The 12,244-nt window shown below is 51.0% G+C and overlaps 1 protein-coding gene across 1 annotated transcript in view; it reads left to right on the top strand.

Moving 5' to 3' along the window:
• LOC123363018 (cystathionine beta-synthase-like) overlaps positions 1-12,244 on the top strand; it is a 66,330-nt gene that overhangs the window by 52,304 nt on the left and 1,782 nt on the right. Inside the window, exons 11-15 of the mRNA XM_045003671.1 lie at positions 2,471-2,576; positions 3,330-3,401; positions 5,267-5,401; positions 6,565-6,673; positions 7,633-7,717. Of these exons, the coding sequence (XP_044859606.1) occupies positions 2,471-2,576; positions 3,330-3,401; positions 5,267-5,401; positions 6,565-6,673; positions 7,633-7,717 (507 nt within the window). The remainder of the gene's footprint in view (positions 1-2,470; positions 2,577-3,329; positions 3,402-5,266; positions 5,402-6,564; positions 6,674-7,632; positions 7,718-12,244) is intronic.

Here is a 12,244-nt window from a genome sequence, read left to right as displayed (position 1 = left end):
CCCGGACGGTGCCGAGGATCGGTGCTGGCCGTCACGGTGCCAGGATGGAGATCTGGACCGTCGACCACTTCGGTACCGGGAGCCTGAGCGTGACCTTGATCGTCGGTGACGAGAGTGGCTTCGGGAGTCGCGATGTCGAGATCGGTACTGGGAGCTGGAGCTCCGACGGTACCGTCGGTCCGGTGACCGGGACCGTGAGCGTCGCCGGGAGTGCGACCGGTACCGCGATACTGAGCGGTACCGGGACTGCGACCGGTGCCGGGACGGGGAGCGGTACCAAGACGGAGATCGGTGCCGGGATCGGGATCGACGAGACGGCGACCGTTGCCTGGATTGGGACCGGGTCCGAGGCTTGGAGCGCCGTCCATCCCGTCTGTCGGGGGCCGCATCATTGCCGGCTTGCCCACCGAATGAACAGCCCGCACCGGCGGTGCCGGGGGCCGGAGGCTCGGTGCCTCTGCAAGCTCAATAAGCTCTCTCGCCGTCGCGAATGTCTCAGGCGTGGACGGGAGATGCAGCTCGACCGCGCTCGGCACCGGGGAGCAGGGAGGTACCGGACTCGACGGCTCTTGAGGTGCCGGAGTCAACGGAACCATGCACGGCTTGTGCACTACCACAGCCGGTGCCGGAGGTGCCGGTGATGGCTGGGTAAGCTGTCCCGAAGTTGGAGGCTTAGGAGCCGTGTGCGCCGTCTTCAGCTTCCTCTGTGGGGAGAGGGAACGGTGCCGGGACTTCGGTGCCGTCTGCGACTCTTTAGCTGTGTCGGTACCGGGACTGCTCGGTGCCGCTGGTGCGCTGCGCGCCGAGGACGGTGTCGGCGGCGCCGGGGACGGAGTGGGAGGCTGAAGTGCCGACTCCATAAGGAGCTGTTTAAGGCGAGGGTCTCACTCCTTTCTCATGCGCGGCTTAAACGCCGTGCAAATCGGGCACTTATCTCTCCTGTGAGATTCCCCGAGGCAGCGCAGGCAGGAGTCGTGCGGGTCGCCGATGGGCATGTGCCGCTGGCAAGCCGCGCAGGGCTTAAACCCCGGTGCCTTGGGCATGAGCCCGCACCGGTTGTGGAAGAAGAGGGGCTAACCCCTCTAATTCCCTTACTATACTATAACTACTAAACTTATTCAACTAATCTAACAACTAAACTAAGTTAACCAACTATATACACTGAAGAGATGGAGAAACGCTAGGGCTGTGGAGGTGAGAGAGCACTCCACTGTTCCAACTGGCCGTCACGGGTGGTAAGAAGGAACTGAGGAGCGGACGGGCCGGCTGGGGTATATATTCGGCGCCATAGCGGCGCCACTCCAGCCGGCCCGCCGGAGTTGCTAGGGTAAAAATGTTCCGGAGAGCCGTGTACGCGCGGCGCGCACACCCTAACTGGAATGCATAGGAGCAATCACTCGAAGAAGAATTAAGCACTTTTTCTACATTTGCTAGAGTACTGCTAGTTTACAAAACTGAATTACTGCAACTCACTCACTTACAAAATGTCACTTGCACTCAGAAGCGTTACATTCATACTGTAATTCCTTTTGCGGTCAATGGTGCCACACCAAGGCCAAATTTGGTTCAGAAATCCAAAGTGCACATGGACTGAGGACTATGATGACCCTTAGTCTTTTCTATGCTGAAATATTGGCAGGTGAGAAGCCAATATTACCTGTGAGAAGCCAAGGACCTTTTTTTCAGTTACACGCAGGAAAACAAAAACACACAGGTGCGCGCGCACACACATTCACCGCCCCAAACGCCATCACTGGCTGGTATCCCATGTGTAATTGTAATTTTAATTTTCCTTCCTTTCGACCATTTATTTAAAGTGCACTAAGCACTTGTAAAATGTGTTAGCTCAACAGCTCTGGCGAGTGAAATGTTCTCTGTGCCTACAAAACAGGGGCAGCATGGGCAAGTTGCTCCCAGCCCCCCTGCCTCTCACCTGAAAGGGTCATCTCAAAGACTGGAAGGGAATTTGGTCTCTCTGGCTAGACCCTCAAAGATATGAAATAAATGGAAGTTAGATGCCTTTGAGGAACTGGGGCCGTGCCCTTTCAATCCTTGTCCTCTCTGCAGACACTGCTCACAGAGTGATGATGGTGCCATTTGCGATGGGGCCACAAACAGGACTAGAATCACCACTCCCATAATCCTTTCAACAGCCCTCGCCTGCACATTCTCCTTTGGTCACTATCTGGTCTCTGTTGGGGCTAGGGGCTTACAAGATTATAGGCCAGATTCTCCTGTCCTGTATACCAGTGTCACTGCACTGGCTTTATTGGAGTTATGCCTGATACACACTGGTGCCGGTGAGAGGAGGATCATGCCCTAAAGGTTCAGTGTCCCATTACCGAACCCTGACCCAACTGTCCCCTGCCTGTCACTGCAGGGCATCACCCTAGGCCACTCTGTGATGATATGTTATTGGCTCATGTACAGTTAGCTCTTGTGTGTGTCTATTTTCTTGTTCATTCGTCAGGTGGCAGCTCTGGCAGTGCAATGTCCATTGCTGTGAAGGCTGCCAGGACTCTTACGGAGGGTCAGCGCTGTGTTGTCATCTTGCCCGACTCTGTCAGGAACTACATGTAAGACTCCTCTTCTGTAGTGCTTCCGACCTGCTGCTTTCACTGAGGTGACAGCGTTGCAGAGTTCAGCCATATCAATGGAAATGACATTCACGGACCAAATGAGCAACGTGGCCATACAAAAGCTTTGCTGTCACATGGCCAGTTATTATTGTCTGTGGCAGAGGGGAAATTACCTCAGTCAGTCAGTAGAGGAGGAAACACTATGGACCCACTTCACTACTCTGTTTTGCCAGGGTAACACCACTGAAAGCAGGCACATGTAAATCAATGGAGTTACACCAGCATAAAACTGGAGTGCTGAATGAGACCATAAATAAGGAGTCAATTTACCTTCCTCACGGGGCGGGGGGTCTTTGCAGTCCTCATATGGACATTAACATAAGAGTGCAAAACATTATGGTGTAATGGTAAGAGCAAAGGGCTGGGAGTCAGAATGCTTGGATTTTATTTCACTCGTCACTGACGTACTCTATTATGCTCCAGGAAAAATCACCTAGGCTGGAATTTTCAAACTTGGGTGCTTAAACTAAACTCAGGCACCTAAATAACTGGTGTAATTTCACCTGCTCCTCCCATTCACCTCAAAAGGGGCCAACATCAGCTGATTGATCAAACTATGGGAGCCATGGTGAAACACTAAGGCCTAATGCATTTAAATCCCTCCCCTCCTCCTCCCCCTTCCCCCCCCCCCCCGATTTCTTGCTGGGTGCATTACAAACTTTTTCCTTGTTCTTTGCTGATGATTTCTAGGTCCAAGTTCTTGAATGATAGGTGGATGGGCAAGAATGGATTTCTAAAAAATGTCCAGGAACACAAGCCTTGGTAAGGTTCTACTCCCTTCTACATTAACTGCCCTCATTGATAGGGAAATAATCACTCTGCATTTGGAAATGATCATCTATTTTTAATTTTCTTTGAATAATTCAGTCCCTTTGAAAAGCTAATCTAGTCCGGGGGTTCTCAAACTTCATTGCACCGCATTCCCCTTCTGACAACAAAAATTGCTACATGACCCCAGGAGGGGGGACTGAAGCCTGAACCCGTCCTGCCACCCTGGACAGGGGGAGATGGAGGCAAAGCCAAAGCCCCACTGCCCCAGGGATGGGGGGAAGCCCAAGACCAGCCTGTAATCTGAGCCCCACTGCCCAAGGCTGAAGACCTCAGGCTTTGGCCCCAGACAGTGGGGCTTGGGCTTTGGCTTCGGCCTCTGGCCCCAGCAAGTCTAAGCCAGCCACAGTGACCCCATTAAAATTGGGTCGTGACCCCCTCTTGGGATCCTGACCCACAGTTTGAGAACCGCGGATTAGTCCAATCCATTCCAACAAGATTAACGTGTGACTCTCTTTCAAATGTTGGTTTCCCTGTTCATTGGTCTAGTCCATAAAGGAGGAGGAGATTTTCTGCAGAAATTAATTCTTTCATACAGACCAAGCACCTGTGTCTGTCTACAGTGAAGAACAATTTGGAATGAATTTGTAGGTCAGTGTCAAATGTCCTCCCCAACAAGGCTGCTCTCAGCAGATCTGTGGTGACAATTGTCATAGATGATAGAGATGAAGGGCCCTTTCAAATATCTCCATTTTCTATTCAGGCAGGAAACATAAAGTTTCCGTTTTAGATTAATGGATTCTAAGGGCACAAGGCATCATTATGATAATCTAGTCTGACCTCCTGCAAACCCAGGCCATAAAATTTCGCCAAGTGATTCTTGCAGTGGAGGGAATTTAGTCTTCTCCACTACATAAGTGAACACTTTTAAGCCCAATGACTCATGGTGGTACTACAGCATAGTTTTTAGAAAGACAGTTAATCTCAGTTTAAAACATCCTTTGGGATGTTGCTCCAAAGGTTAACTAACCTCATTGTTGAAAAAGAGTTGTATCTTATTTCCAGTCATGGGTTGTGAGTATCATAGGCTGGGGGAGGCTGAGCCTCCCCAAACAACCAGGCATGGCCCCGCCTATGCTCTGCCCCCAGTCCACCTCCTGCTTCTGGGCTCTGCGGCTCTTCCCCTGTGCCATGGCCCCGGCTTGGGCTGAGGGCACTAGCCTGAGGCAGGGGCCGGTGGCTGCAGTGGGGGGGCTCTGGGTTCCAGGGGGGCATGGAAGGGGCGGGGCTGGGGGCTAGCCTCCCCAAGCCAGCGGTTCATGCGCCGCCCATGTTTCCAATTTGAGTTTTTCTAATTTCGGTTTACAGCTATCAGATCTTGCTTTGCCTTTGTCTGCTAGATTGAAGGGCCCTTTAACATCAGATGACTTCTGATGTGCAGTTTTCCTTCCATTCAGAGAGAACAGGAATCTTCCAGAAGCCATACCTGCTGCGCTGTAGGACTCTCTTTTTGTGCTGGGGCTACATGATCCAGGCCTTAAGAAACCAGGGTACAAATGAAAGAAGTGAAGTCAAGTGGGAATACACCCCTTCTTACAGTTAAGCACTTGCTTAAGGGCTTTGGTGGATCAGGGACAGTGTGCTCAGCACTGCAGGCTTAAGCCCTGAGTCAGGAGTGACACTTGCCTGAGTACACATCTGAGCTCAGGTGTGGTGACCTCAGTCTAAATCTGCCTATACTGTACTGTAGTTTGTATCTGAGAGAGCTCTGTCTAAACAAGACAAGGAGCAGCTCAGACTCAGCCCCACGCATGCCTCGTGCTTGTGAATAACAATAAACTGCTGTCATTTTCCTATAGGTGGTGGAATGTCAAGGTGCAAAAGCTGAATCTCTCGGCCCCTCTGCTTCTTGTCCCAGAGGTCAACTGTCAAAAGGCAATTCAAATCCTCAAGGAGAAGGGCTATGCCCAGGCGCCAGTGGTTGCTGAATCTGGGTATTTCTTTTACTGGTTGGGTGGATGCTTATGTGAATGAATAACAGCAATAAGGAAACCAATGATGAAGTACTTTATAGTTGTACAATAAACCTGATTCATTCAGTCCCTTCAATACACTTTTTAATGTACCATTTAAAAACCTTTATGGTAAAGGTAAAAATAATGACACGGGCCTAATCCTGAGAGATGCTGAGCCCCACCGAATGGCATGGGCGTTGCACATGCTCAGCACCTCTGAGGATCAGCTAAACTATATTGTTTCAAATCCTCATTTTTGCTATAGTCAGTAATAATAGATGTGGCCCATCAAGTAAAGGTTACATAAATTAGCAAAGAGAAGAACTGGCCGGATCCAACACCCACTGAAGTCAATGGGTGTTGGACCAGGCTCCTAATCAATGAAGTGTACAGCAAAGGCCAGGCGTGGATATGAAACACACTGGCAAATGACAACCAGTGCCCATTAGCTGACTTTTCTTCAAATGTTAAATCCCGAGCTACAAATTTCAGACAATAATTGCTGTTAAAAACACTTCATTAGGGAGCGGATCCCCCTCCTGAGGATGCATGTTTTAATGAAACAGCTACAATAGCAGCTGGGGGTATACAATGGAGTCCCTCACTGGCTAAACAAGTTGAGCTTTTCCTGCAGCACAGTGTGTCTCAGCTAATAATGATCTGGCCCCAGGCTCTGGTTTGGAGATGGAACATTCCCAGTCTGAAATTGTATCCCCATCTCTCTGTATTAGCATCTAAATGTTGTGCCATTGTTATTTCCTTGCTATGCACTTTGCTTGGCAGCTTCCTCCCCTACCAGATGGTACACGAGTCAGAACTATGTTCTCCTGTGGTGGAAACTGATTCTAGTACAGGAGGATAGGCTCACCCCATAGCCCAGGAAGGAGGAAAGAAAGAGATGACCCAACAGTGCACTGGTTTTCTCAGCCTTGTTTTTACTGTGACACTCCAAGAAATGACAGTCCGGAAGACATGCACCCTCTAAAAGATGCTCAGATGAACTAAGGGCCACCTCCTTCTCCCATTGAAGGCAGGAAATTTTGTCATTAATTTCAAAGGGAGCAGGATTGGTCCCTAAACGCTGTTTAGCCATTTGACCACCTCAAGCCTGACCCTTTGCAAATCTCGCTGTTCTCTTACAGTCACATTTTGGGACTGGTGACTCCCAGTAACATCCTCTCCTCCGTGCTGGCTGGAAATGCTCAGTTCTCAGACCCAGTCATCAAGGTCATCAATGACCAGTTTTCAAAGGTATTACAGTTATTATTGATTTGTTTCAAATAGAGCCCAGAGGTGAGCTAGGCACCCCTCAACACAGAAAGAAGGCATGATCCCCACTCCAAGGAGTGGGAGGGGAGAGAGTGGATGGGATGAGCAAGAGGGTGAGACAGAAGATGAGAGGTGATGGGAAGGGAGTGTGGAGAAGAAGGGGGGACAGTTGAAATGAGAGGGGAAAGAGGAGTGGGGACAGGGAATTGAAGTGGGATTGAGAGAGAATGAGAAAAGAATCTTACTGAAATGACACAAAGCCTGCCAGGATCTGTCACCTGAGGTTTTTAGGCAAGGAAAAATGCAAGGATAGTGTCTAGTTGGATAAACTTGAATACTCCATGAGTAATCCTCATATCACAGATTTATGATCAGTGCATTTTTGCCAATTCGGCGACCTGCTCCTGCTCCCACTCATACCATGGCAAACAGCTGCTGCTGAAATGGTAGAATTCTGCACTTGGCAGAGCTGATCCTATATATAGTCTGTGTTTCTGAAGCATTCCACTGTATGACTTGTCTAATTACAAGTTAGATTATGCCGGGCTTTCTGCAGATGTGCAAAGGAGGGAGAGCAAAAGGGGTATTCTCCAATTTCTCTGCTCCCATGCAAGGTCTGGGGATGACTACTGTCACTGGGCCAGATCCTCAGGTGGTATAGACTGACGTAGCTCCAGTGGGGTTAACGGAGCTACTCCAAACTATACCTGATGAGGACGTGGTCCTTTGTGCTTGTTTTTGTGTTTCTCCCGCACTCCCCAAAGCTCCAGGAAGTGCTGCATCTGCATCAGCACACCTGTGCCTTCTGATACTCCCTTCCTACACCTCTATACTGCCCCCAGCACAGGCCTGTACTTTAAAAGTAAGAACTGAGTCTCTAATGCTGTCACAAAGTGAAGCATTTAAATGCCCTTTTTCTTTTTTTGGTCTCCTCTCTTTAGATTAGCCTGGATGACAACCTTGGAAACCTCTCTAATATCCTGGAGAATGATCATTTTGCTATAGTTGTACATGATCAGATGCAATGTAAGTATCTTTTAATGAGGAAAAGGAAAGAACCTCTTTAAAAGCCAGACTCTGACTTCTGCACCAACCAGATTATATGGGCTTTGCACAGGCATTCTCTGGGGGAAGGCTGGGGGAATGGAATCCTCACAATAGGGCCATGAAGGTACCAGCAGAGCAGCTGGGCAGTAGCACCTGCAACTCCTGCATGAGAGATTTTTCCCCATCACTCAGCAGAATCATGGATCCACCAGCCATTCACCCCTCTCCAAAGCCCCATGCGTGGTAGCCTGAAGAGAGGCAGGGGGAGCCTGAAACACTAAGGTTCTTACTCTGATTATTTAACTAGCTCTACAGCTGGACACAAACAGATTTATTTTAGTGACGCCCTTACGGCTATTGTAAAGTGTGTCATTTCTTGGCTAGATGATCAAAAGAGGAAGTCTGGTCTGGGGTAAAAAGGCACCAGACTGAAACTCAGGAAGTCAGATTTCAAGTCCCAGCTCTGCTGCGGACTGTGTGCGCGACTGTGGGCAAGTCATGCAGTCTCTGTGCCTCAGTTTCCTATCTCTCAACCAGGGATAACAGTACTGCCTTTTTCTCACCTGTTGTCTGTTGGCATCATAGGCTCTTCAGGGGAGTGTCTGTTCTTTACTATGTTCATGTACAGCACCCAACATAACAGTGTCCTGACCTCAGCTGGAGCCTTTGGCCAGGATTGTAGTAACACAGCCGCCATGGCTGAGTCCCTCATCTCTGTGCAGCAGCAGCAGCTGCAGAAAGGAGTTTGTGTGGTAATGCTGTTGAGAGCAGTGTTAATACCCCAGTGGATTCCTAATAGGAGACCGGAGGAGAAGTGTACCATTGAGAATGGAGGAGCTGCCAGATTGCCAGAGAAGAGGCACGTGCTAAGGGGACCATGCTCCCCACTTCCCTGCCCCTCCTGGGCTTGGACCCAAGAGCTCCCGTACGTTTGTGCAGATGGAAGGGAGAGTGCTCTCTCTTGTCACTTCCTCTTTAAGATAGCAGGGGTTGGGTGAGGCAGCTTGCTTAGCTGTGAGAAGGAAGGAATCCTGTGTGGGACTTCAGAGTGAGCCGTTAGGCCAATGAAAGAATGACCTGATGGGTATGTCTACACAGCAAAGAAAACCCTGTGGCTGGCCCATGCCGCTCGACTCAGGCTCACGGGGCTAGGGCAGTGGGGCTGTTTCATTGCTGTGTAGACATCTGGACTCGGGCTGTGCCCTGAGCTCTGAGAGTGCCCACCTCACAGGGTCCTAGAGCCCAGGCTCCAGCGTAAGCCCAGACATCTACATAGCAGTGAAACAGTCCCTCAGCCTGAGCCCCCTGAGTCTGAGTCGGCGTCGGTGTCTAGTTGGTGTGTAGACATACTCAGAGAGTCCCATTCTCCTCAGCTGAGACCTGGACTCAGAAGGGTGGGGTGAAGTTAGGTGATTAAGGTGGGGAAAAGTTTGTTTTGTTATTCTTTATGAGTATTGCAATTGCTTGCCAGAGCAGGGCCGGCTCCAGGGTTTTTCTTCGGCGGCAATTCGGCAGCTGGTCTTTCGCTCCAAGAGGGACCTGCCACCGAATTGCCACCGAAGAGCTGGATGTGCCGCCCCTCTCTGTTGGCCGCCCCAAGCACCTGCTTGCTGGGCTGGTGCCTGAAGCTGGCCCTGTGCCAGAGGCTCCAATCAGACTTGCCAGCCTCTCTAAGCCCTCTTAGCCATATTGGCCACTAGGGGGCTCATTGCTCTTCTGCCCTCTCTCATGCCCCCCAAGCACATGGTGTGCTTTGCCCGGCTCTGCTCTGTGTTCACACTCAGCCAGCACTTTGGTTTTCTGTGCCCCATTTGCTCACTACCATCTCAATACCCGCTCTGCTCACCAGGAACTGAGCCAGCCCATGCGGGCCAGGCAGCATAGGCGGCAGGTTTGTATAATTTTTGGTGGGGCCCAAAATGGTGGTGCCCCCCCATTCCCGCCCTGTAAGCCGATATAAAATGAAGCTACAACGCGTCAGTGCCACAAGATTACAAGGGTCAATTAAAAGTGGAAAGTCAGAAGCAGCACTTGCCTACTTCAATATACATTTTACCATCACTGTATAAAAATGGTTCCCAATTGTCGATGCAATTTGATTAATTTAAGAGCACATTACAATTAAATATTTCAATTCTCAGTCATTTTAAGACTTTGCCACACACTAGTTTGTCTGTACACCAGTTTCAGACAATCCTTTATAGCAATTTTACTCCAGGTCCTATGTGAAACCAATCAATCACTTCCTCCTCTCACCCGCATCGTTTTGTTTTAAGCTGTAATCAAAAGTGGCTTCATCTGCTTTAAAAGTCACAGAGCAGCAGCCACAAGTCTGCAGGTCTTAGGGATATTGTCCTGGTCAACTCAGTCAAAATTAATTACAACCTAGATGGGATTATGGTGAGGGGGCACGGCACAGCCCCCTCCACTCCCCTCCCCCTCCTGAGGTGCTACAGCACCAGCAGCTTGCACTGCTGTTATGCTGTAGCCCTTAGGCGGCGGCAGCAGCAGCAGCAAGGGAGAGAGACGCGCGCTGCGGGCTCTTTACGTTCAGGCAGGGAAGCTCCGGGCAGGGCCGGCTCTAGGTTTTTTGCTGCCCCAAGCAAAAAAAAATTTGGCTGCCCCCCTTCCCAGCCCTGGGCTCCCCCCGTACCCTCCTGCTGCCCCAGTCCTGGGCTCTCCCCCCACCCACACCCCCTGCAACCCCAGCGCTGGGCTTCCCCCTTTCCTCCCCACCAATGTCCTCCCTCCACCCTGCTGCTGCCCCAGCCCTGGGCTCCCCCCCACCAGTGCCCTCCCACAGCTCCTGCTGCCCCAGCCCTGGGTCACTGGTAACTCGCTCCCAGGGCAGGTCATTCAGCTGGAATTTTGGATGTGCACAAAACACAGACAGGATTGGTTCCCATATGGTTACAGAGCTGCAGTAAAGTGGAACAATTCTCAGCTTGTGTGATTGGAGGATATCTGGATGCATATTATAAGACTGTCCTCCATAAATGAGGAAAAGTTGAGGTGCCTTTATTATTCTTTTGTTCCACTCTTTCTTTCTATGGGGAATTTGCCAATGCAATATCACTGTCTTCCTTTCAAACAAACAAAAAGGCAATGGCAGTTGAAAATAGCAATTCCAGTCCTAATAAGCATTTCTTGCTCAATTTTATCCTACTTTTTCTACAGCAAGTTACAGTGGATCAGTATATTTGATTTGGGAGAAATGAAGTAAAAGCTGCCCAAACCGAGCTTGAGCACTCCTGAATTTTGAGGTGTTCAAATCTGGAAGGCAGGTGCTGGGGGTGGGAGAGGGCTGTGGGTTCCATGGGGGAGCATGGCAGCAACTGTCTGGAGCCGCACGGAGCCAGACACGCTGGTCTGAGTGGCACAGTAAGCGGTTTGGGGGTTGGAGAAGGGGTAGGGGGTTCCGGGGGGCAGTCAAGGGACAAGGAGCGGGGGGGTTTGGATGGGGCAGAGGTTCAGAGGGGCAGTCAGGGGACAGGCAGCAGTTGGATAGGCATGGGAGTCCAGGGGGTTTATCAGGGGACAGGTAGGGGGTGGGGTCCTGGGGGGAAGTTGGGTGGGGTCTCAGGAGGGGGCAGTTAGGGACAAGGAGAAGGGAGGCTTAGATAGGGGCTGGGGTCCCAAGGGGCAGTTGTCTCAGGAGGGGGTAATCGGGGGACAAGGACCAGTGGTGCTTAGATAGGGGGTGGGGATCCTGGGAGGCAGTTGGGGCAGGGGTCTGGGGAGGGGGCAATCAGCGACCAGGGGCTGGGATTCAAAGGGCTCTGGGCTGCTAGCAGCCGCGGGGAGCCCTGAGCCTTTTAAATCCCAGCCACCGCTGCGGCTGGGATTCAAAGGGCTCTGGGCTCTCTGCCCCTGCGGGCAGCGCAGAGTCCTCTGACTCCCAGCTGCGGCTGAGATTTAAAGGGCTCTGGGCTCCCCACGGTTGCAGGCAGCCCAGAGCCCTCTGACTCTCCTGCGCTCCAAGCAGGGGAGAAACCTAGCTCCAAATATTGGTGGAGCAAAGCCCCTGATTGTGAATCTTCCTGGGGCTTTAGCCCCACGAGCCCATATAAGTTGGCGCCCATGCCAGGCAGCACTCCATGGCTCTGCCCAGAATCATGGCACCAAGCGTGCTCAGGTCTGGGCTGGATTTTCCCATTTGGAGATGAGACCCGATGGGCAGTTCCTCCTGGCGGAGTTGCAGCGGAACCTGGCCCTCTCCTCCACCCTGATTAACGTTCTCCAGGGCAGTCTGGCTCCAATCAGTCTAGCGCCCCATTGGGCTGGGTGCTGTACAGATACAAAGTAAATGACAATGCCTGCCCTGGAAAGCCTCTGTAAATGAAAGAGTCAGGTTCTCAAGCTATGTACATACTACACCTTAGGTCGGTATAAGTTATGTCACTTAGGGGTGTGAATAAGCCACCCCCCTGAGTGAGGTAAGTTACACAAACTTGAGTGTCAGTGTAGACAGCACTATGCAGGTGGGAGAGCATCTCCTGCCAACAT

The sequence above is a fragment of the Mauremys mutica genome, chromosome 1, assembly GCF_020497125.1.
Source record: "Mauremys mutica isolate MM-2020 ecotype Southern chromosome 1, ASM2049712v1, whole genome shotgun sequence".
Classification (NCBI taxonomy): domain Eukaryota; kingdom Metazoa; phylum Chordata; order Testudines; family Geoemydidae; genus Mauremys; species Mauremys mutica.
Note: the sequence above shows the minus strand (reverse complement) of the source record. Positions and strands in the feature narration are given on the sequence as shown.